The 22,223-nt window shown below is 40.3% G+C and overlaps 2 protein-coding genes across 2 annotated transcripts; both read right to left on the bottom strand.

Moving 5' to 3' along the window:
• Positions 1–566: 566 nt before the first annotated feature.
• On the bottom strand, positions 567–14,923 carry keap1b (kelch-like ECH-associated protein 1b). Its single transcript, XM_014981621.2, has 7 exons — positions 14,814–14,923; positions 10,778–11,795; positions 8,775–9,020; positions 7,027–7,703; positions 4,835–5,040; positions 4,128–4,304; positions 567–3,444 (listed from the first exon to the last, which is right to left on the bottom strand). The coding sequence occupies exons 2-7, from the start codon at positions 11,081–11,083 to the stop codon at positions 3,215–3,217; spliced, it is 1,842 nt and encodes a 613-aa protein (XP_014837107.1). The 5' UTR covers positions 11,084–11,795; positions 14,814–14,923; the 3' UTR covers positions 567–3,214.
• Positions 14,924–17,453: 2,530 nt separating this feature from the next.
• On the bottom strand, positions 17,454–21,483 carry s1pr5b (sphingosine-1-phosphate receptor 5b). Its single transcript, XM_014981650.2, has 2 exons — positions 21,254–21,483; positions 17,454–20,245 (listed from the first exon to the last, which is right to left on the bottom strand). The coding sequence occupies exon 2, from the start codon at positions 20,036–20,038 to the stop codon at positions 18,821–18,823; it is 1,218 nt and encodes a 405-aa protein (XP_014837136.1). The 5' UTR covers positions 20,039–20,245; positions 21,254–21,483; the 3' UTR covers positions 17,454–18,820.
• Between the last annotated feature and the right edge of the window lie 740 nt (positions 21,484–22,223).

Genomic DNA, 22,223 nt, shown 5'->3' with positions numbered 1-22,223 from the left:
GATCATGGGTGGTCGATTTTACAGCACATTGCGTTCAAGTGAACATTGACTAAGTCACATTAAGTAGAAGATAAACACCTATTTTCCAACAATAGTAGTCTATATTTGTATCTACGTTTAAATTAAAAAGAAAAGAGTTGGCTCTGTTTCAAAGAGATTTGGCCCCCTCTAGTGTCTCCTGCTGCTTCAAACTCATGTCCTACTTTGAAGTCAGACAGGATTTAGGAGTCATCATTCCAGATGATGTTTTCATTGGACGTAAATGTACATTTGGCATTGCAAACATCAATTCACTTAAGCATTTTAACCATCCAACATAAGTAAAAAAAAAAACGTTTCATCCCCTTTAGTGTTTGTTGAATATAGCATTAACCTTTCTTGGAAAACTGCAGAATTGCTTCTTGGATCTGAATTGTAAAATGTAAAACAACAAAAAAAGTAAGAGCATATACATTACAAACTTTTCTGGAGTACTTTTTGGTAAACTTCTTGAATAATTAGCTTTATATTATGTGGTATAAGTGATCTCAAGCACCAGAAAAAAAGACAAATAAGGAGCGCAGCAGTACAAGAAATATATTTATGGGTGTTTTGGCAGAAAAAGAAACTTACAAAGCAGATGAATATCCTAATTTGAATTCAAACTACTGAATGGACAACAAAAAGCAGTCCCTTTCAATGTGAAGATTTTTTTTTTTAACACCCAAACTTAGCACTAACAGACATCCCCACTGAGTTACAATACATGCTAGTTATTCAAAATACTACATCAAGAGTCTGATTTAATACAAAGCTGATGTCAGTTGAAAAGCAAGCAGAAAATCAAAGAATAGGATCTGAACAAATAAATAAAAACATATCAACTCTGGAATTCTGTACAAAGCGATTCAGATTTTCAATGTACAAAACATTTCTAAAAAAAAAAAAATGTCCGTAGCTTAGATGGCTGTTACAAATACGCTTCTTGGAGCAAGTCCTTGTCATTAGTATACAACAGGTCCACAGCAGTGCTCAAACATAGGCGCTTCTGTGTGTGATGTCTGCAGAGGAGGTTTTTCAGTCCTGTCAGTGGTTAGTGTTTCTTGTTTTCAACATATAAAAAACACATTCATCAAAATGTTTGAATCCAGGCTTTCAAAATGCTATGTTTTTTTTTTCTTTTCTTTTCTTTCCGTTTTTCCCAAATCAAAGTCAGGACTTGCTTTTTAATCTAATCACGGTTTACGCAACAATCGTTCCCGAGTCCTCTCTGAAATTTCACATTTTATCACCCTGCCAGTGGCTCGACAGAGAAAAGGCCGCATTTGCTGCTGTACAGTTTCTTCACCGCCCTGATTTTTCTGAACCAGCATCAAACTGAGACAATGGGCTCCATGCAAGAACTTCTCCTGAGTGAGATTCACCAGGTTGATATTAACTGAGAATTTACAGCTACATAAAAGAAAAGACACTATACAATCCACCAGCTCCACGGAAAAACATTATAGAATTAAAGTGGATAGTGTCAATTACAGCTCCAGCCGGTTACGTTGCACATTTTAGCCATCACACGCAGAAACTGCCCGGTCAGTGGAGAGTCTCATAACCAGGACTGGAACAGCATCCATGGATTGCGTCAGTTTAGTTCATGATCATTTCAAAGCAGTTGTTGCAGGGCCTTGAGAGGAAAAGCGAAAGTGCTGCTGATGTGTGATTTAGGCTGTAAAAGGTGCGCAGGCAGGAGGCAGGTGTCAAAGTAACAGTCATGCGAGTGCCGGGATTCTGGTTTCCCCTGAAGGTCGTCGTTGTAACAAGATGAGTGTAACTTACGGTGTTTAGTAGCCTGTTGATGTATTCCCAGATACAATACCAACAGTTTAGTCCAACTGTCCTGCTTTTATTAAGGCATTGATGTTTGATTCCTGTTTGAACTGACAGCAAAGAAAAATTGAGACTCATATTGGTGATGTTGAACTGTTCCTATGGTGATGCGGCCTCTTGTTTTTATTAACTGAGTTTAATGGCTAAGGAGCAGCTGGTGTTCCTTAGTCCCCCTGTGCAGACAAAGACAGGGGAACTTTTGGGGCATCAAAATTAGAAATGTGTGAAAAGCTTTTGAATAAATTCCTCTTTTATTCCAACGGCATAGTCTAAAAACTGATTGATTTTAAAAGAAATTCAACTTATTGTCATTGTTTCAGGAGTGTTTTTTTTTTACTCTGCTCACTGGGAATGGTGGCAAAACAAATGGGGATTCTTATACTGGTATTGACTAAAACACTTGTGCCTCTGGTACAGCTCAAATTAATAATCACAAGTTTTTATAAACTAAGATCAACCTAAAAAAGAATGATTAAAACAAATTCTTTAGCTACACATATTTAGCAGGGAGTTTCTGCAGTGCAAATTACATTCTTAATGTGTTTTTTGTACGTTATGCAAATGTTGTGTTTTTAGAACATCTTTAATGTGCTGCTATAATAAAGCATGAATTTATTTAAAGACTTTACACATCTTTACAAGCAGGGGAGCTAGTAAACAAAATTGTCTACCATTTACAGCAGACTAAAACCACTAGAAGATACTGTTTGCCATGTTTCACCATCTGATCCAAATGTTTCTGCTACACTCGATGCAGATTTTGCATTTCCGTCTGGAAACGGCAACTTCTTAATCAAATATTGGGAATGAAAAAAAAAGTCATAAATGTTTTGTGGAAAGCTTTAAAACATTCTTGCATGAGGCCCATTGTCATGCATGGACTTCATGTTAAGAGGTATGCTCCTTTCCAAGGACACGTTATACTAACAATAGTAATAATAAAGCCCCCCCCAGGCACTGTAATGGCACTTTAAATATTACGGCCTGCTACTTTTAGTCCTATTGTAGTTTCCCTATCAGATTCAATCAGTTAAAAAATAACCTGATGAGTTTTTTGAGCCAATAAAATACATTTCAATTTCCAGCCCTTTTCTGGTTGAACATGGTCTGTTGGCTGTAGAACAGATGCACTGAGGGGTCATGTGCTCAGTGCTGCTAATTTCCACCTTATAGAAGAGAATCAGCAGCGCCCGGACAATAAGATACGACTCGTGTTGATTCATCTTTAAACACCTTAAGTCAATGAGGCAGGATGTGGTGTTCCGCACACGTCTGCCCTTACTTTATGCAGAGCAGAGCCAAACATTAGGGCGGCTCAACAACGTGTGAGGGCGTGTGGAAACATTCATGTGCCTTAGCTAAACGGTTCACACTGGCTAAAATCGGAGCTGACGGATTGGACGATCGAGCCTTCGAAGCTCTCGGTCTTCTGACTCCGAGACAGACCCTTTTGGCACGGCTCCATGGTGACGGCCACGCCCACGCCGCTCCGCCCCGATGTTATGTGGGTGACCTCTGACCAGCTGTCTGTCTCTGGGTCATAGCTCTCCACACTGTCCAGGAAAGTGTTGCCGTCGTAGCCTCCTGTATAGATGATGTTGGTGTTTTAGTTTGAGTTTATTACAAAATGATTTAAGACTCTAGTGTGTAATACTTTAGACCAAAACACTTGTTTTGTTGTTTTTTTTTTCCAATGTTTTCACCTAACAACCACAAGTTTAATCTATTTTATTGTGACTTTAGCTGTGGCATTCATTCGTATTCTTCCCCTTTTACTCCAAATTTAAGGACGCACCAGATTAGGTATAATCTGGTGCATCCTTAATTTTGGAAGATTGGTTCAGTAAAATTAAATTGGCAGATCGCCTTAATACACTGTGAAACACGGTGATGACCGGATCATGCTGCGGGGAAGTTTCTCTTTTGCCAGGACAGGAAAGATGGTCACAGTTTATTGTAAGACGGATGGAGCTAAACGATTGTCCTACAAAGATTGTCTACAAATATACCCACCTCTCTTCAGATTAAAATAATATTTATTTATTTTTTTTGCTTCTACTTCACAGTTACGCACTTTTTTCTTAAGGCTATATTGTAATATCCAACAACGTTTTGGAGGATTCTGTTAAAGTTTTGCTCACATTTTAAGGAGTCACGGTCCATGTAAACAAAATTTTAATAATAATAATAATTATTATTGTCTTAACAATGTTACTTCTATAATATGCTCCAGGCAGATATTAATCTTTGGTCACGCCTCAACTCACCTAGCACATAAATACGTCCGTGTAAAGCAGTGACTCCCAGCGCACTGCGCCTGTGCCTCATGGAGGCGGCAGAGCTCCACGTATCCGTTTCCACGTCGTAGCGCTCCACTGTGTTCAGCTGGTTGGTGCCGTCGTATCCACCCATCACAAAAATTTGATTACCCAGCGCACACACACCTAAAAGAGAAAAATATAGTTTCTTATCAGTTTAAATTACATCATCTAAAATATAAACAGTCAAATAGTACCGTTTATGCTTCACTTTTATATGAAAGGTAAATATCTCAACATACTGCAGGTTAAAATCTGTTTTCTAAAGGTATAAGTTCAGTAGATAACTTGTGGATTCTTCATGAAACTCAAAAGTGATGCCAGGCCCTGTAGGAATAGACACAGCCAGTTTCCACTGCTCAAAGCAGAGGTGACACTGAACTGGTCTGACTTCAAGACTAAAAATACATTTCAAGAAGGAACTTAGTCTGACAGGAAAGTTTAATGTGCTGCATCACCAGCCTCATTCTGGTCTGAATCAAACACCCCAGTCATGTTTATGTTAGCATAGACCAAAGGTGCTGGACAGGCAGATGTTTCTAGACTTTAAAAACAAAGTGGGGAAAATTGCACAACCAGTTGAGTAACTTTCCAGACTCTCAGTTCACAGAGTTTATCGTTACAAAGCAGTTTTTCCCCTCCTCCTCCTTCCTTACCAGCTCCAGACCGCACAGTGTTCATGGGGGCCATGGTCCTCCACTCATCCTTCTCTGGATAGTAGCACTCACAGGAGCTGAGCCGGTTGGCGCCGTCGAAACCCCCGACGGCGTAAAGCAGTCGGTTGATCACGGCGACACCCACACCAATACGCCGCGTTAACATTGGGGCCACCAGCTGCCACTGGTCCCGCTCCGGATCATACCTGTGAACACATGACTGTGGTTTGGTGTTGCCGTTGTAACTCGGGCAAACTGTTTGTGCACTGAGATTTCTGAGAAGTCACAAAAAGTGAACATACTTTATTTCAGTAAACAATTGAAATTCCAGTGCTGTTTTTATATATAGTTTTCTGCTCTTTCTCAGAAATGAGCTCAAAATTCTAAGACATAATTATTCTTTCCTCCTAACAATTTAATGTAAAGAATGAAGATGAAGCAGAATGTGTATCGTTTTGGGCACAGATTCCTTTACCCCCATCACTGGCAGTTTGGTGCAATGAACATGTTTGTTCCACAAATGTCACTACCTAGCAATTAAGACAGGTTGGGCATGTTCCTCTTTCAAAGCAATACTGGCTTCCTGTGAATTATGTTTGGATTATTGCCAGAGTTTGGATCTATTTCATCCTTAAGCGCAGCTATATTTGAAATCCACTGTTGAATATTTAACTTAACGAGGTTAAAGATTGTACCACGTGTCCATAGCTGCTTCTGGGTCACATTCCAGCTAAAATACCGACAACAGACACTTACAGTGAGACAAAACTGAGTTAAATGTTTGATTTCTGTTTTTCTGTCATAATGGACCATTCACAAACTGAACTATTGTTCATGAAAGAAGCAGAAATAAATTTAGGAACAAAAGTGCCTTGTAGATCTAGTCATGCACATGATTTTTTTTCATACCATATCAAGTTACAACCACAGACTTTTTTTTGTTTTTTTTTTTGTTGGGATTTTATGCGATAGACCAGCAAAAAATATATGCACACTTTTTGCAAATGACAAAACGTATATACTTTTTTGTAAACTATTCCGTTGTAGCTCTGGCTCTGTGTTTACACTGTCTTGCTTATAGGTAAATTATAGTAAATTTATTATTGTGAAGAGCTGACTAATCTACAATCATGGTTATCAGATAGTTTTAGTACCATACATTCGGGAACTCTACTTCTGTAATACATTCAGTGATACTTGTTGTTTAATGAAACTTTAAAGTTTCCAGAGGTGAAGAAGTGGTAAATTTATTAAGAAATAACTTAGTTATTGCTTTGTCGAGGGAACAGCCAAAAAGCAATGTTTTCAATAAAACCTTGTTGAGATGGAAATATCTCAACAATATGTCTTTCCAGCAGCTGGACAGACAACTTGCCGTTTGATTATTTAATGGAAAATATATCATTAATGTGACACTCACCAAAAATTAAAGCACGTCACATGTTTTCCTAATATGATGCAGCCCAACGCTGCAGCTTTTAGCAGGCTGCCATTCATGACTGCTCTGTTTATTCAGCACCATGTACCATTCTTTTCTATTTTATAATTACATGATACTTTATGTTGCTCTGTCATATAAAATTCCCATAAATTATACATTACAGCTACATGAGTGTGTAGCTGTAATGTATAATGTGACACTGTGTGAAAATGTTCAGTTGAGTAATTTTGAAAGACTTTTCATCAAAAGGTTGGAGTAATGTCTGCAGGACAGGATTGTAGCTGGGTTTTTCGAGCTCTGGTAATGTAATCTCAGTGCAGGTGTTTTGCCTCAAGCGAAGAAATCGAGAAAAACAACATTACTCTTTTTTTTTTTCTTTTTAAATAATGTGTCAACTTGCAAAATACTGCATTAAAGAAAATACGTAGCAACACTATTTAGTGTTGCAGAAGTAAGACGTATAAATAGTCTTGAGCAAATTTAAAAAAAAACAAAGATTACAGGAAGTGAAACATCACCAGATAAATTCCAGGAAGTTTCTTTTACTTACAGTTTGTATGTATGCAGACTACATACCAAAAACTTAAGTCCATGCTACTAATATCAGGTTCTGGGTAGAGGCAACCCACAGAAACTCAAACATAATGATATTAAATCCCATTGGGCCAGGAAGCTTCACATCAAAAGACACTTGTAAAGCAAATTGCACCTGTTGGTATCAACTTCAATCGGCCAAGCTCAGTTTACTCACCTTTCCACGCTGTTGTGATGGATGCACCCATGTGAACCGCCAACCGCATAAATCATGCCATCGATGACGCCGACCCCAATTCGGTTCCTTGGAACGCTCATTGGCGCACACGGGTGCCAGCAGTTGTTCATAGGGTTGTAGCAGTCCAACGTGTTGGAGTCCATGTTCCCGTCAGGTGCGTTGTTTCTGCCGCCGACGGCGTAGAAGAGTCCGCTGATGACGCAGGCTGCCAGCCCACTGCGGGGAACCTGCAGGTCAGCCAGCCTCAGCCAGGCACCTGTACAGGGGTTGTAGGCCTCCAGGTAGCTCAGAGACTGGCGGAAATATCCCCCTGCGGTGTAGATGAGCTGCGGTACCTTGGGAGTTCGGCAAGGAACGGCTTTGGTGGGTTTGTGGAGTGTGAGGTCCTGGAAGATCTGAGCTAAGTAGTCTTTACACTGAGGGTCCCAGTCCAAAGACTGGAGCTGCGCCTGCAGGAAGTTGGGAGTGAGGGAATGGCAGCGGACAGCCTGGAGTAAGGCCTGGACGTACGGTCGCCGGTTCTCCTGGTCGTAGCGGACCCAGGCCACGCACGCCTGGAAGACCTCTGACTCGCAGCGCACGTTGAGCTCATCGCGGCTGATGAGGTTGACCAGCTGGCACTGGGACAAGTTGAAAAACTCCTCCTGGGTTGCAACCTGGGCGAGGAAGTGGAAATACATTATTTTTGTCATACCAGTGCTTACAGGAATGTCTTTGTAATTTAAGTACTGACGTATTAAGACTTGATGAAGTATTCTTTCATGACACCCCATTGCCTTTGGCAAATCAGACACAAAGCAATGCAGAGATCGCTGAAACATGAGCTGCATCTCTCTGAACAAACACCAAGAGTGTTTTCACACCCGACAGTCCGGTAGACTTGGTTCGAGTGGGGCCCATGTTTAACAAACTCGAAACAAAACACCCTCACCTTTGGTGCTGCTGCACCAAGAACCACTGAAGAAAATGTCACAAAAACCTCCGAACAAGAAACTGACGCAACTTCCTTCTTCACAAAATGTAAACAAAAAACGAGTATTGGCAGATTTTAGCAGTTGTAGAATTTCCCTTTGGTAAAAGACCATGAGCCATTTCACCCTTTAGTTTTAAGACTCTCATGTTTGTTTTCGTTCTATTTGCCCAAAATGCTGTGCGCCACAGTTTGCTTTCTGCTTTTGGAGCGGTCTTCGATCCACATAAGCATTCGAACCGCACCAGAGTTCACTTAAACTGAACTTGGACTTAAGTTTGTAGGTGGACCAGAGTTAGCTTTTTTAGGTCTGCGTCACAGTTCCACTGTGCATTCACACCTCTCCAAACGAATTGAACTTTCTAGGAAAATGAACTTGAGTTCGATTAAAGCAGAGTCAACAGGTCTGGTGTAAATGCACCCTAAAAGTGCGCTCTTGTTTCCTTTATTTTCAAGCGTAAACAGATCTTTTGCAATAAGTGGTGCTCCAACCTCAAGTAAACCCTGTTAAGGAAAATCATGACTCACTGCATTCTCAGAATATGCAGGTGTGCAGGCACTCAAACAGAAACTATGGACAAACTGAAAGCTGTACGAACTTGTTTACCACACAGCACTTCCACCGTTTCAGTACGAAGCTTATCCTAAGTAGGTGTATTAAACTTTAACCTCAGCAGTTCTTCATTTCATCTATGTTTCAGTTCCGAAAGGGAACCTCCTTGGTTTTGTTTCTGAAATATCCCTCTTCTGGCCGTACCTGGCTGAAGTTCATGTAGATGTATTCTCTGGCCTTCTGGTGGAGCTCCGTGCAACCGATCTGCTCAGCAAAGCTGGCGATGCCGATGGCGTTGCTGGGGTCGAGCTGCTGGACGAGGAAGTCGCAGCAGGCCTTGACCACACTGTCTATCTGATACATGACGGCGCCGTTCATCACATGGATGACGCACTTCTCCCCCACAGAGATGCTGGCAGTGTAGGCAAACTCAATCAATCGGTCCATAACCTGAGCGGGAAGTGGGGCAGGGTTAGGGTCAAAGAAGGGAAAAGAAATGAAAAATAAAGCTGCTTAAATCCTTTCATTTCTGCCAACGGGGAACAGAGATTAGCTTTGATGAGTCACACACAGTGCCCTTGTTTGTATGTGAGCCACCACACGTACAGTGCCTCGAAAAAAAAAACTATTCTCACCCACTGAACTCTGCAACCACAAACTATTTGGATTCCTTTTGTGACAGCCCCACACATATAGTATGGAAATGTGATTCAGAAGAAAATAGATACATGTTTTTATTTGTGGTGGGAGTTGATTAAAAGTTCAGAGTTAATTTCAGGGTCTGTAAATAATAATTGCAATAAGATTCTAATAGAAACCTATGTGTTCAACAAAATAAGCAATGTTTTCAATTAAAAAAAAGTTTTATTTATTGAATAAATAAATATACAAGTTCAACAACAAAGATATTTATTGAATTTAAATTTGTTGTTTAGGTTAATGTGTAAAAATGCTCTTATGACCATGCAGCTTTCCAGTAATTTCTTTGAAAATATACTTCTTTTGAAATGCGGAAATTGACATTAGCGTTGGGGACATCAGTGCTTGCTGCAACATGTTTTGCATTGAGATTGTATTTCAGGTTTGAGTAGCTTCTGTGGTAGGCCAATTAATTTTAGCACAACGGTAGTCTTTTCCGGTGTCCTATCAGATTGTTTTTTTTAAGCACAAGTGAATTTATTTTTGGGAAAGAAAAAAAAGTTTTGTGTTTGTGGATGCTGCTTGTGTGTCAGATTTAAGGTGACTAAAAACATGTGGATACAAAAGTTCTGTCTGCAACCTTTGTATGCAAAAATAAATAAATAAAGCCATTAATTGCATTAAAACTTGTAATTTTCCAAATTATTAAGTTAAAGTATCAGCCCTAGTTTTATATTTTTACAAATAAAAGTGTTGCAAAGTGCATCATGCAACCCACAGTAATCAGATACCCGTAAATAAACTCAAGAGTAACCTATTTCTTTTAGACCTCTGCTGGGTGGTAAATAGAGTAAGTCTCAGTATAAATCCAGCTGTTCTGGATTTAAACAGCCTTGTGAAGACCAAGTAACAGAGCAAAAACTGATCTGTTAACAGATGTTTTCCACAGAACAGGCAGATATTTCCATCTACAGAGGTACAAAACTGGCACAGACATACCCCCAAAGACCTGCTAGTGTAGCTGTAGTGAAAGATGGTTCTCCAAAGGATTGATGTATGATGGCTGAATACAAATGCACTCTGCATTTTTAAGATTTTTAATTGTAAAAAACATTGAAATCATTTTGCCCAAAACTATTTACTACTTTCCATTGGTCTCTCACATAAAGTACACTGAGGTTTGTGGACCTTATGTGACAAAATGAGGAAAAGTTAAAGTGGTTTTATGACTCATTCAGATAAGACTTATGCAATGCTAACTAAGCATACCTCTAGGTGAAACAAAAGCTGACTTTTTACTTTTTAGCTTCTATGTTTACCACATCTGATCAGACCTACATTCTTTCTATAGAATAACCGCCCTGTGACACACAGTGTTACCGTCTGATGTTATCTGTAGATCAATCAAGAGAGATAATTCACACGCTGAAACCTCAGAGTCAAACCAACTAAGTGGGATAGTTGATGTGCTTTTACCACAGCATTTATCATAAAATCCCTATGTTGTTACTGCAAATGTGACCGGTTAATGCTGAAACAGAGAGCAGTGCTATTAAACTCTGGCTTACTCTGGGATGAATCCCTTCAATGGGGACCAGCTCCATGCCGCACTCCTTCAGGCCGTTGGTGAACATGGCGCGGAAGACGGGCGACGACGAGGCCAGCACCACCTTGTGAGCCACGAAGTCCACCGCCTCCAGGTCCTTGTAGCGCACGCGTAGGGTGACGTCGCACAGCTGCTTCTCCAGGCGCAGCTCGTTCATGATGGCGAAGGCGGCCGAGGTGTGGCTCTCCAACGTGTAGCTGAAGACGCGGTGACCGTTGCGCGTGGATGGAGTCACCAGCGCCTTGCATTCTGTCAGGCACTCTGTCATTTCCTGTCTTCCCACTCTGCTCCACCGTAAACCTCTCTCTCATGAACTGCGGTCGACGTGATGCGGCATCCCTGCACCTCATGCAGACACGGGTAAAAATAAAGAAAGGATTTAAAAGGCAGGGGGCGAGACGGCGACGACAGAAAACGGGACCAGATTTGCCTGATTTTCTTTTTTTTTTTCCCCCAGAGTAAAGTCTTTCAATCGTTCATTAAGTCATCACGATATTTGGATCCAAGTTTTTCCTCAGTGCTGGATATGGGGTTATGCAGAGCTCCAACATGGTAAAAGTTTTTCAGATGAAGAATTCTTCTGGTAACGTTGCAGATAACTTGGTACTATGACTCAGAGTGATCCCGTTCAGTTCAACTGTTAGTTTTGGCTGCACTGATGCTTTTCTTTCCACTTCTCACAGCGCTCATTATAAACTTCTTAGTCATTCCTTAAAGGCAAAAAAAAGACGAGGTGGCGGCCCACTTTCAAAGGGAAAAAAAAAAGAAATATATATATTTATAAAAATCAAGATATTAACACTTGGCTGAGAGAAGATGAGGCAGATAGTGAGATTAGGCAGTTAGGTTGTTGACGCTGAACAGCAACAAATGGGTCAGATGCCAAATGTGTTACACGCGTCACTTGGTGTCCCTTGGACCCGAGCAGGGACAGCTGACAGCGCTGCTTTTCCTTGGAGTTGCCCAACTCTGGAATTCAACTGAGAAGAGAAGAAGACGAGATTTAAACTAATGAGTGGAGGCTTTCTAATTCATTCATATGAAAAAAAATTGGACAAGTGTGACATGCTTTCATATCCAGCCCCGTTAACTTTGACACCCCCAAATAAAATTAAGACAAACAGTTGCCTTTAGACATCACCTAATTGGTAATATCAGTTTAAAATCCAGCTGTTCTCAGAGGGGCTTTGTCGCATGGCTATGTTATACAACTGTAGACCTAATTCCACTTTATAATGAGTGAAAAGACGTGAAAAATTATGTTCATAGCAATTTACTATTCAATCTGACTGTGCTTGACATATTTTTACCTACTTTGTGTTGCGCTATCACACAAAATGTCAGTAAACTAAACATAAAATCAGAAAAGATTCAAAGGTTTAGGAAGACTTTTCTGTGACAAACTTTGTGTAAACGCCGACCTTAATTTATAATTAACAAGTCTGTTCTAAAACAATCACAAAGTTTATAAATAACTGGATTCACCCACTGACTCAAGCACCAACACAGCAATAAAAAAAAAGAAAAATATTAATTGGAAACAAAACTATCCAGCTGTGATAGCCCTATGACTGCAAACAGAGTATGAGGAGGAAGAGGGGAGTCCTGCTCTGGTTAAACTGGGCTTTAGTCCAGCCGGTCGGCATGACTCGGTTTTTACTCTGTCCTGTGACCCGTCTATCTGGGGCTGGCACAGAAGGAACGTTTCGCACAAAAACACAACCACAATGATGTCTGAAAGGACATTTAACAACCCCAACAAAGCTTAATTCACACATTGTAACAATTCAACCATGACCTATGGTAGTGGGTGTACCCTGCTGATTGGTTGGGTGGAAAACGTTGGTTGAAATCAGCTTTAAAAGTGAATGAAAAATGAAACTCGTGGAAGTTAACAGGCGACGGTTTGAGCTGTGAAGAGATTCATTTAAATCATCGCCTCGCACCACTGTGTGATTCTAACTTCTTCCTTCCAGATCATGACCTGCATGCAATAGTGAACTAACAGTAACAGTCTGGTGATCGCTGAAAAGGAAGAATCAAAGCAACAATGAGGCAGTGAGAGTTCAGTTATACAACACGGCACCGTTGTACACAGGTATATCCATAAGCTGCATGTCTATGCACTTTTCACAGACTAGCTTGTTTTCTCTGAGCAGCTTCTGCCGTCAACAATTAATGACGTGCGGCAAGGTCAACGCAGGGCCTGTCATAAGTTAGTCAGCCAGTTAGAAAGCTGTAATATGAAGCGTGCTGTGATTCAGATTTACCGCAGAGCTTTTCCCCCTGCAAAGTTCTGAGTAAAACATTTTCAGAGCAGAACATATTGCTCAACTCCTGCTGCCTCGCTCTGTCTCCCTGTGTGCAAGGCACAAAAACTTCTGAATGACAAATAGGCTTCTCATGCATGACCCTGGATCTGCTGACAATCTCTCATGCTTTACTAATAGTTTCACAAGGGAAAAGTACAAGCGTTGAGGAATGGCTACAAATATTTTACCTCAGTTTTACTAAGAGAAAATCAGTCTTATCAGAACCACCCAACTAGAGCGAAGCAAGCAGAGAGTATTTAATGTTTAATATGCAAAGTCTCCATTTGCAGTTCCAGCCAGGCTTGATGAACAAATCAATCTCCAACTTTAACAGGTTAGAAGTTTTGATCACTATTAAGCCTATTGCAATAAGCCATTGTTTTTCTCACACGTCTCTTCCTATAGTGACTGGACAACAAAATGCTTCAACCTGGTCTCAACTATTTTTAAGGCCAATTTTGTATACAGAGACTTCAGAATCCACTTAATATGTTATTTCAGGTGTTTTTCTTTATTTATTTTGGATATTTAAAATGTCTTCCAGTTCCAGTGTAAAAATGATCTGTGAGAGTCTGTATTTGTCTTATTATGTTACTTGAAATTGGACTCAAAACAGCAGCATCGTTAACTTGACCCGATAACTTCTGGGACAATTTATTGTCTAGCAAAATGTGTTATTGTGACAGGCTTAATAAATCTGCATAAATAAAAGTTCTGCTCCAACACAATGCACAGAGGAGCTGTGAACTAAAAGCCATAAAAGCACTTAGATTGAGCTGCGAAATGCTGAATCATGGTGGTGCTGGCAGCATCATGCTGTGGGGTTTATTTACATCAGCAGGAACCAGGATGCTGGTCAGAGCCGATCGGAAGCTGGATGAAACTTAACACAAAGCAACCCTGTTACACTCTGGGAGACTAGATTAAAGCATTTTGTTCCGTAGGAATGACAGAGTCAAAGTCCATAACCAAATGTGTGATGATCATGAGTTTCAACTTTGACCCCGTAGCCCCTGCAGAGCTGAATCAAACGAGTGCTTTTCAGCAGGAAACGACCCACCACCTGCGTTTCTCTCGAGCTTATAGTGACGAGCCGAAAGAGAAACAAACGCACACGACTGAGCATTGTATAACCCACAGAAGAGCGTCCCCGCTCAGTGACTCATCGTGAAGTTCTCCCCGAGCCAACAGTGGAACTGGATGTACCAAAACATGACCCAGAAGTGGAGCTAGTCCTTACATAAGCCCGAACGGAATTAGATTTCCGCGCCATCTACCTGCCCTCCTTCACACAAATCGCCGCTCACCCCCGCTTCGCTCTTGGCACTGAAAAAGGTCACCATCTCCTGGTTTGTTTTCACCCAAATATCACAGGGAGCTGGCGTGGAAAACCCGAAACAGGCGCGACACAGTCGGCTGGGAGTTTGTAAGGGACGCCAGTGTCGCGATAAAACGCGACATCACGGACAATAAATTAAAGAAAATGGGAAATAGAGCTGACAGCGGGACCCATAGAGGACCCTAATAATAGAAGGCTGTAAGGCGACAACAGCCGCACAAACATGCTAACAAAACCATGCCTCAAACTATTTCTGCTACGAACCACCTGCTCGTTTATCAAAGCGATCCATAAAAGTATCAACTGTCACTGAGACGATATATTTCTCAGAAAGAAAGGAAACTCACGTAGTCTGGCTCAATTCCTCCATCATGGTACTGATCTGTGGCCACATCGGAAGGAGGAGGGGTGGGGAAGCTGTAACTCACCGTGACTAAGCATTGTGCCGAGCCTCCCGTGGGCCTTCACAATAAAAGCTTCCCCCAGCGCGCGAGGACCGCCTCCGTTGACGTGTAAAGGAGAGCGAGCGCGTCACAACCCCGGGGGCTTTTATTGCGAAGGGATTCTCAGAATGACGGAAAAGCAAGCCAGAACTATAAGCAGTGCCAAGACATGCAGCCCATTCAACTTTACTGTTCAATGTAAAATAAACTCTGCAGTACAGAGATTTGGGAGTTGATTGAATCCCGTCCAGTTGTAGAAAACACACTGTTATTGATTGATTCAAGAAAATTAACAATGAAAAACAAATGTATATAGCAAATTTATGGCAAAGCAAACTCTGCAGTTCTAACAAGAAATTAATTGCGTCAATAACCCAACTAAACAATATTTTGAATAAATAGCTAATTTCATAACACACACCGTTTCTGTTATGTAAGAACTGTTTACCTCAAACGTGCCTCTCAGGTGTTTTTCTTTACAGTAAATATGTTTGTGAACATCTCCCAGTGCCGCAGCATGAAAGAAGTCAGTTTGCCCCAGGCTGGTGCTGACGCATCAGTTCGTCCCTCTTTCAAAATATATAATCTAGTTCAGGTCAATAAGGTCTCGTGGAGCAACATTTCCTTTTCAAGCAATAGGTGGCGCCAAAGCTTAACATTTAGAGTTTGTAGGTCCAACGAGTTGCTGCTCTAACATGAGGTGTGTCACGTTAGATGTCTCAGTGAACTAAGCATGTGTCCCTTGTCAACACTGACAAATGACCTACGGCTTTTACCGACCAACGCAGTTTATTGTATGATTTCAACAGCAGGAAGGAAGTCCTGACTGCTTGACCTCTATCAGCAGGTACTTTTTCTGGTGGATACAGTCAACATCTGGGAGAACATCTGCACTGGTGAAAATCCTATCAAAACAAAGGTGCTTCATTGTAACATAGCCAAGTTTCTAGACAACAATGTCTTTAGGTCACAACACATGGGGAAAACTGCAGGGTCTTGCAAATCTATCTATGCCTTAATGTAGCTTAATTCTGTTGAGCTCAGTTTGATTTAAAAGCCCTTTGTTCATCACACAGGGAAATTTAATGTACTAAGTAAGTTCCTTCAGAGTCGTTACAGATTGTGAACTCTTTTAACAGAAACGATATTCTAGAGATGTGAACGAGTCGTCTCTTCCTGAAAACACCTTGTAGCTGTCTTGTGAAAAGGATTTTAGGGGTTGTCCATTATGATCTTAATTTCATAAAACAGCCTTTTTTGCACAATCATCTCCTCAGGCTGCAGTGCGGACTCAAGAACAGAACCAGCCTTCTTTATGAGCTTGTTCATATTTCCAATTCACTGTCTCTGTTGCTGCAAACTCTACTGAGGACAGAAGAAACCCCACTCTCCTCAGTAGACTTAAACAAGAAATGCAGTTTCACTGCCATTTACCTGTTTGTATAACCGTTTCTTTAATTTTGTTCACATTGAACACGAAATGATAGCTTCTGCACTATGCCATGTCATGTTACAACCTCAAACTTCAATGTCGTAAACAAACAAAAAGTAGGGCATAATTTTGATGTGGGAGGGAAGCTATTTTTGTAGTTTTACAGTTTGGGGAAGGGTTGAATTCATTTGGATTCATCAGAGGATAGAGAGTAGGAGGAAATTCAAACCATCTCTTTGACCACAAAAGGCAATGTGCAATTTTTGGCAAACAAAGTGGATGTTGTGGACCATCTGGAGATTAGTGTGCAAAGAAAGATTCGTCATAAAATGAAGATCATCACAGACAGCCCTGAGCATCCTCTTTATCATACAACAACACTGCAAATCTACAACTAAACTTCAATTTCTTACCCCTAAATAAAATCTTTTCAACCATGTGCCCTCAAACAAATCATCTGATTTGTAGAGAAAGCCAATCCCTTTGTATAAAAAGTGCCATTCTGTGAATGTCTTAAGTGGTTTGTTAGAGATCCCTTCTTGCAGGACTTTGTTCATGTCAACAAAGCAAATGTTTAAGTTAAAGTTATTTTGTTTTTGTTAAGTGAATTTTACATTTACTTTGTGACTGGTCTGTGGAAACACTGAACAATAAAAACACTTCCTTCTTAGATGAAACCTAAAAATTGGAAAGATTCACTCATTTCACATTCTCCCAATGTGTGAAACGTGTGGTAACCTTTATGAGTGAAATGCCAGATTTTTAAGTAACAAAGGATTTTCAATGCATCAAGAGGTATATTTCTACAATAGCATTTTCTTCATCACAAATGTAGAAATTACTGACATTAATGTAAGGTGATAGTAAATTTTACCTATGCTTTTTTCAAGAAAAAGCAGAATAACAAAGTTCACTGTTTCATAAGAGAAGTGTTGTATTGTGTTCAAGCCAGTCTGAGACCAGCAGACCTTGATGTGTGCTGCCCAATGTCATTAACAGATGTGAGACGGGGGGCTGACTTCCTGTAGTACTTACAACTTCAGTCGCTCGAGACAAAATACACCCAGCCTCATTTAGATCTGTTACAGAGAATGAAAATAGATCACAAACTCTTTGGCATCGCTTAAAATGCATTTTTATTATTATTTCTTTTATGAAAAGAAAGGTTATGTTGGATTTAGACTGTTACAAAAAGGTATAATTTATAGTACAGATGTTACAAAAATGTGTTCTGAAACCCAGAAAGTCCACCACACAGATCTCAGTATATAAAAAAAATAACATTCAACATTCAAGCTACAAAAGTGGTTCTCAGGCTGGTTTTATTCTAAAAACGCATACCTCACATTAGAAGCAGAAATGTTCCAGGTGAACAGTAAAATAAGGGATCTGAGAGTGAATATGTCCACACCCTAAATAATTAAACGAGCACACACTTTTGTCAAATAAAGTTCTGACGCACCTGATTAAAAAAATAAACCATTTACAGATCATGATGTGCTCACTCACCAGCCAGCTGATTCAGGTTCAGTCATGGTTAAGCTGTCAGCATGTAGCAACAGGAAAAAAAAGCAATAATATTTTTACAAGTGCACACTAGTCATAGTACAGGTGTATTGACTTTTTGCCATGTTCATTTCTCTTTGTCTTTCAGTGTAGCAGTTGAACTGAGGGTAATTGGGTGACATTTTACAAGAATAGCACACCCACCCAAAGACCAACTATTTCTCCATCAGACTTTAGCACTCAGTCATTTCAAAATGTTATGTGGGGGGCTTTTGGTTTGCACCTTTCCTCCCTCAATAAGACCGCAACGTTCTCCACTGCATTGTGTTGTTGTGTCACTGAGAAGTGAGATACCCCTTTCCTGTTATCTCTCAGACTTCTCTTAACTCTTTATGCAACACAGACAGGCAAGTGTTTGCAAAAGAATCTTATCTGAGCAAAATTGATGCGCCTCGGGTTTCCGAACCAGCGGAAGCCCAAGCATCAGCAAAAGCAGGCATCATAGACTGCAAGTGCTGTCTTAAAAAGTCCTTAAGAATTCAAATACAGAGAATAATACCAGTTTTATTTTATGACTGTTTTATAATCTTTGGTATGTGTAGGCTATCAATTTGACCAAACTCCTTTTTACTAGTGAAAGAGGAGGTATTAAACTTCAAGAACTATATCCACGGACATTTTTAACATGGTTTATAAAGTTAGTTAATTTAATTTACTCAATCCACCTTCAACCACACTTTAACATTGCTTAGACAGAAGGAAATGTTGTCTTTTCAGTCTTTTAAGCTAAATTCTGCTTGGAGGATAAAGTCTTAATGTCTTCTTTCTGTGCCTCCATTTGTAGTTCATTCCAACTATTCAGTTTTCAGGTTTACCCCACTGACCTCTTTCTTTCCATTATTGGAATATTTTCTTTGTGCAGTGTGGGGTTCTTTCACAGTCTTTTGGACTCTGCATCCAAGAGTTTCAGTCTTTATGACTTAAACAGTTTAGGATAAAGAGATTTAATCGTGGATGGAGAGGTTATTGCATTCCCCGAGGAAATGGTTGTATCCAGTCCATGATCCAGTTTTTGAGAAGGCACCTCAGTTTTGCTGAAACTGCATTCTATAAATGGCATCCCAATCTTCTTGACCTGTCCATCTTTGGTCATCAGACACGACTGACAGAGTAGCCTCAGAATGGCTCTCCTCATGTCCTTGCTGGTCAAAGTATAGATGATTGGGTTGAGGAATGAATTGAGGATGGCTACTCCCAGGAAGTAGTCTGCCTTTTTGAGCATCTGGCACTGGCCCGTGGGGCAGAAAAAGTCCAAGAGAAGGAGGATGAAGAGGGGCAGCCAACAAGCAATGAAGACTCCCACCACAATGGTGACAGTCTTGAGGAGGGCGATGTACTTCTGCGTCACCCTGGCGAGGCTGTTTCTCATGCTGGATTTCAGGCTCAGCCGCTGCCGCCTCGTGTTGGTGCGGACAATGCGGAAAACCCGAGCATAGAGGACCACAATGGACAAAAGCACCGTGCTGAACACAGACACACTGAAAAGGATGTAGCTTTTGGCGTAAAGTGGGAGCACTGTTGAACATTGGTCCAATCTGTGTATGCAGTTCCATCCCAAAATAGGGAGAATCCCCAGTAATGCTGACAGGGCCCAACTTCCACCAATCAGTGCAATCATCCGACCCCGTTTTGCACCGTGGTATGGACGCATTGTCACCATAGTGACGTGACGTTCAATTGCAATGGCCAGCAGGCTAATGATGGACGCGGCCAGAGTGATGAAGACCCCTCCTTCCCTGAGGAACCATAACAACGGTGTCAGTTTCAAAGTATTGTGTCCTGACATCAGGATGTTGGCCATGTAGGCGATACCCGCCAGCAGGTCTGACAGAGTCAAGTTTCCCAGCAGGTAGTACATGGGCAGGTGGAACTTCTTGTTCTTCCAAATGGCAATGAGCACCACTGCATTCTCCAGGATGATGAGGAGACACACCACCAGGAATACAATGCTCTCAGGTTTCAGATCCTGACGATTCTTGAGCTTGCCGGTGTAGTTGTAATGCTTACAAATGACAGACTTATTGTGGTAATCCCAGAAGAACTCAAAGTAGCCGGCAGAAGAGGAAGGTGAGGCGGTGGAGGCCATCGTTGTAGCGTTAGCACCTTCAAGGTCAGAACATGACGCACCCATGTAGGACGCTGCTTTTTTCCTTCTCTTCTTGCAGCTGGGATTATGAAGTCATTCCGTTGACATGCAGCTGACAGCAAGAGCAGGAAACATCAAATTAACAGGAAGAGCCTTCAGTAAATGGAGAAGTTTGATGAAAATGATGCAGATGTTTTCTTTAAGGCCAGCAGACGGTGCTCTTGAGCTCTGGTTGACTGTGGGCTCCAATTACTATGGAAACATAAAAAAGTTCAATGTAGTGGGACTAAATCATTAACTCATAAAAGTTTACAAAGCTGAGTCAAAGATACATGCATTTTGAGAAAAAAAGGAACATGTAAATATGTCACCGTAAGCAAAACATTAAATTACATTGCATATTAATTCATAAGCAGATGAAATGTGAACTCTATTTGGTTTAATAAGGTATATTTTCATATTAAAAGATAAAAAAGATGATGTGCAACTATTTCTATAATCATTTCAGTTATGGTTGAGGTTTGTGTGCCCCAGTAAAATTGTTAGACAGAAACCACTTCAACATATAATCTATAACATTTGCAGCTGGTTCTCGTGTTGCAGAAAAAACAAAAGTATGACACAAAAATAGGCTTTTAAGAGAGAATCAAATATTTCTAAAACTATTTAAAGTTAATTCAAAATGAGTTTAACGATCATTTGTAGTCACTGTTGCATTTCTCTTGGTTTTTATAAAAAGTTAATATCCTATTTTTCAATCTGACTACTTTATCATGCAGTGTGCTGGAAAAATGCTATAAATTTGCCATTGAAAAAAAAATCCAAGAAAACAGATTAGATTTTCATCAGCGATTAAAATTTAAACATTTAATCGTTAAATGATTTGTTTGTGTACCTAAAATAATTATAGAAAGTGAATGTGTCTCTAAAGACTTTACAGCACTGAAAATATATAATAATGTTTTTTTTTTTAACTTTTGCGTTACAGTATAACTAAAATGTAATATTCGTGTTTCAATTGACCCTATTATTAACTTACTTTAGTGAAATAGATGTTGCCTTCACATGCAAAAGTATCACAATAAATTTCTATATACTCATACCAAAACTTATGCTCACAGAATAACCATAGCTTTCTTCCACTTAACTCGTTCTACAAACAGCATGCATCTACAACAAAGATATCTAAAGTAAATGTTTTCAACGATAAAGTCTTTAACATATTTAATCCAACTGGAAAAGCATTGCAGTAAATATTACCTGGGAAGCGATGTCGTGCTGAGCTTATCCTGCCATTCATCTGACAATTTCACTCAAGAGAATCCAAACATGTGCAGCAAGTTAGTCACCGTCAAACTGACAAGGCAGAGGGAGTGAAGTCTTCAGTTGAAACATGCAACGGCTCTGGGGGTTGGTCTTAACTCAAACAGTCTCTGCCCCTTACGTTCCCTCAGACTAGCTCTCACTCAGTGTTGCATTATACTGCACTTCACAAGCAGCTTTTGCTTCCTTAGACTTTGATGCCACTTGTTTTTTCTGGACTCTTTCATGCGACACTTGTAGGTGTGTGTGACCTATATACACGATGTGAAAACTGAAAAGATATTACTCACCTGCTGTCAAACAGGAACAGATGATAAAGGGCAACACTGACTGGCAGACGTCTTCATATCAAGTGAGACTTCCTCCCGAGATAAGAGCCTATCCTGGCAGAAGAAATTAAAGCTTCTCTCATTGTAAATCCAGAGCGGGCTCAAAGTGAACCGAGCGGCTCCAGAACCTATAGAATTAAACTGTGGCACAAGTCAGGTTTTCAAATGCTGTTTTGTGTACAAGTGATACACCTTATCTCTGTTCCTTCAGTTAAAGCACTCTAAACTGTTGGGATGGTATATATTGCTTTGCCTAGTGAACTTTATCAATGGTTCTGTAAGATCTATAATAAAAGTCTGAACATAGATGGTGTCAATGAGATATTTGTTGACTAATGGTGCTTGAAGTTGGTGGGAAGGCTTCCATAAATCAAATTCATTCCAGGGTCCCACACAGCCTTTGATAGTCTTTGTCTAAACCATGCTTACTAAATAGCACAGATGAAGATCTGTCCAAATGAAGATCTAAAATCAGAGATAAAACTGACAGCTGTTTATACTTGGATAACACATAACTAAGTATGCTTTTTTATATACAGCGTTTTCTAAAGGGAACAGACTTTCATTAAAGCTGGAAA

The sequence above is a fragment of the Poecilia mexicana genome, unplaced genomic scaffold, assembly GCF_051168715.1.
Source record: "Poecilia mexicana isolate PSO_F unplaced genomic scaffold, ASM5116871v1 scaffold_1, whole genome shotgun sequence".
In the NCBI taxonomy this organism is placed as follows: domain Eukaryota; kingdom Metazoa; phylum Chordata; class Actinopteri; order Cyprinodontiformes; family Poeciliidae; genus Poecilia; species Poecilia mexicana.
This window is presented reverse-complemented; position numbering and strand designations above follow the sequence as displayed.

Excerpts from the sequence above, each read along its gene's own strand:
- keap1b (XM_014981621.2), bottom strand. The coding sequence starts at position 11,083 with ATGACAGAGTGCCTGACAGAATGCAAGGCGCTGGTGACTCCATCCACG. Across the intron at positions 5,041-7,026 it reads CATCACAACAGCGTGGAAAG|GTATGATCCGGAGCGGGACC; the intron begins GTGAGTAAACTG and ends ATGTGTTCACAG. Across the intron at positions 4,305-4,834 it reads CACTGTGCGGTCTGGAGCTG|GTGTGTGTGCGCTGGGTAAT; the intron begins GTAAGGAAGGAG and ends TTTCTCTTTTAG.
- s1pr5b (XM_014981650.2), bottom strand. The coding sequence starts at position 20,038 with ATGGGTGCGTCATGTTCTGACCTTGAAGGTGCTAACGCTACAACGATG.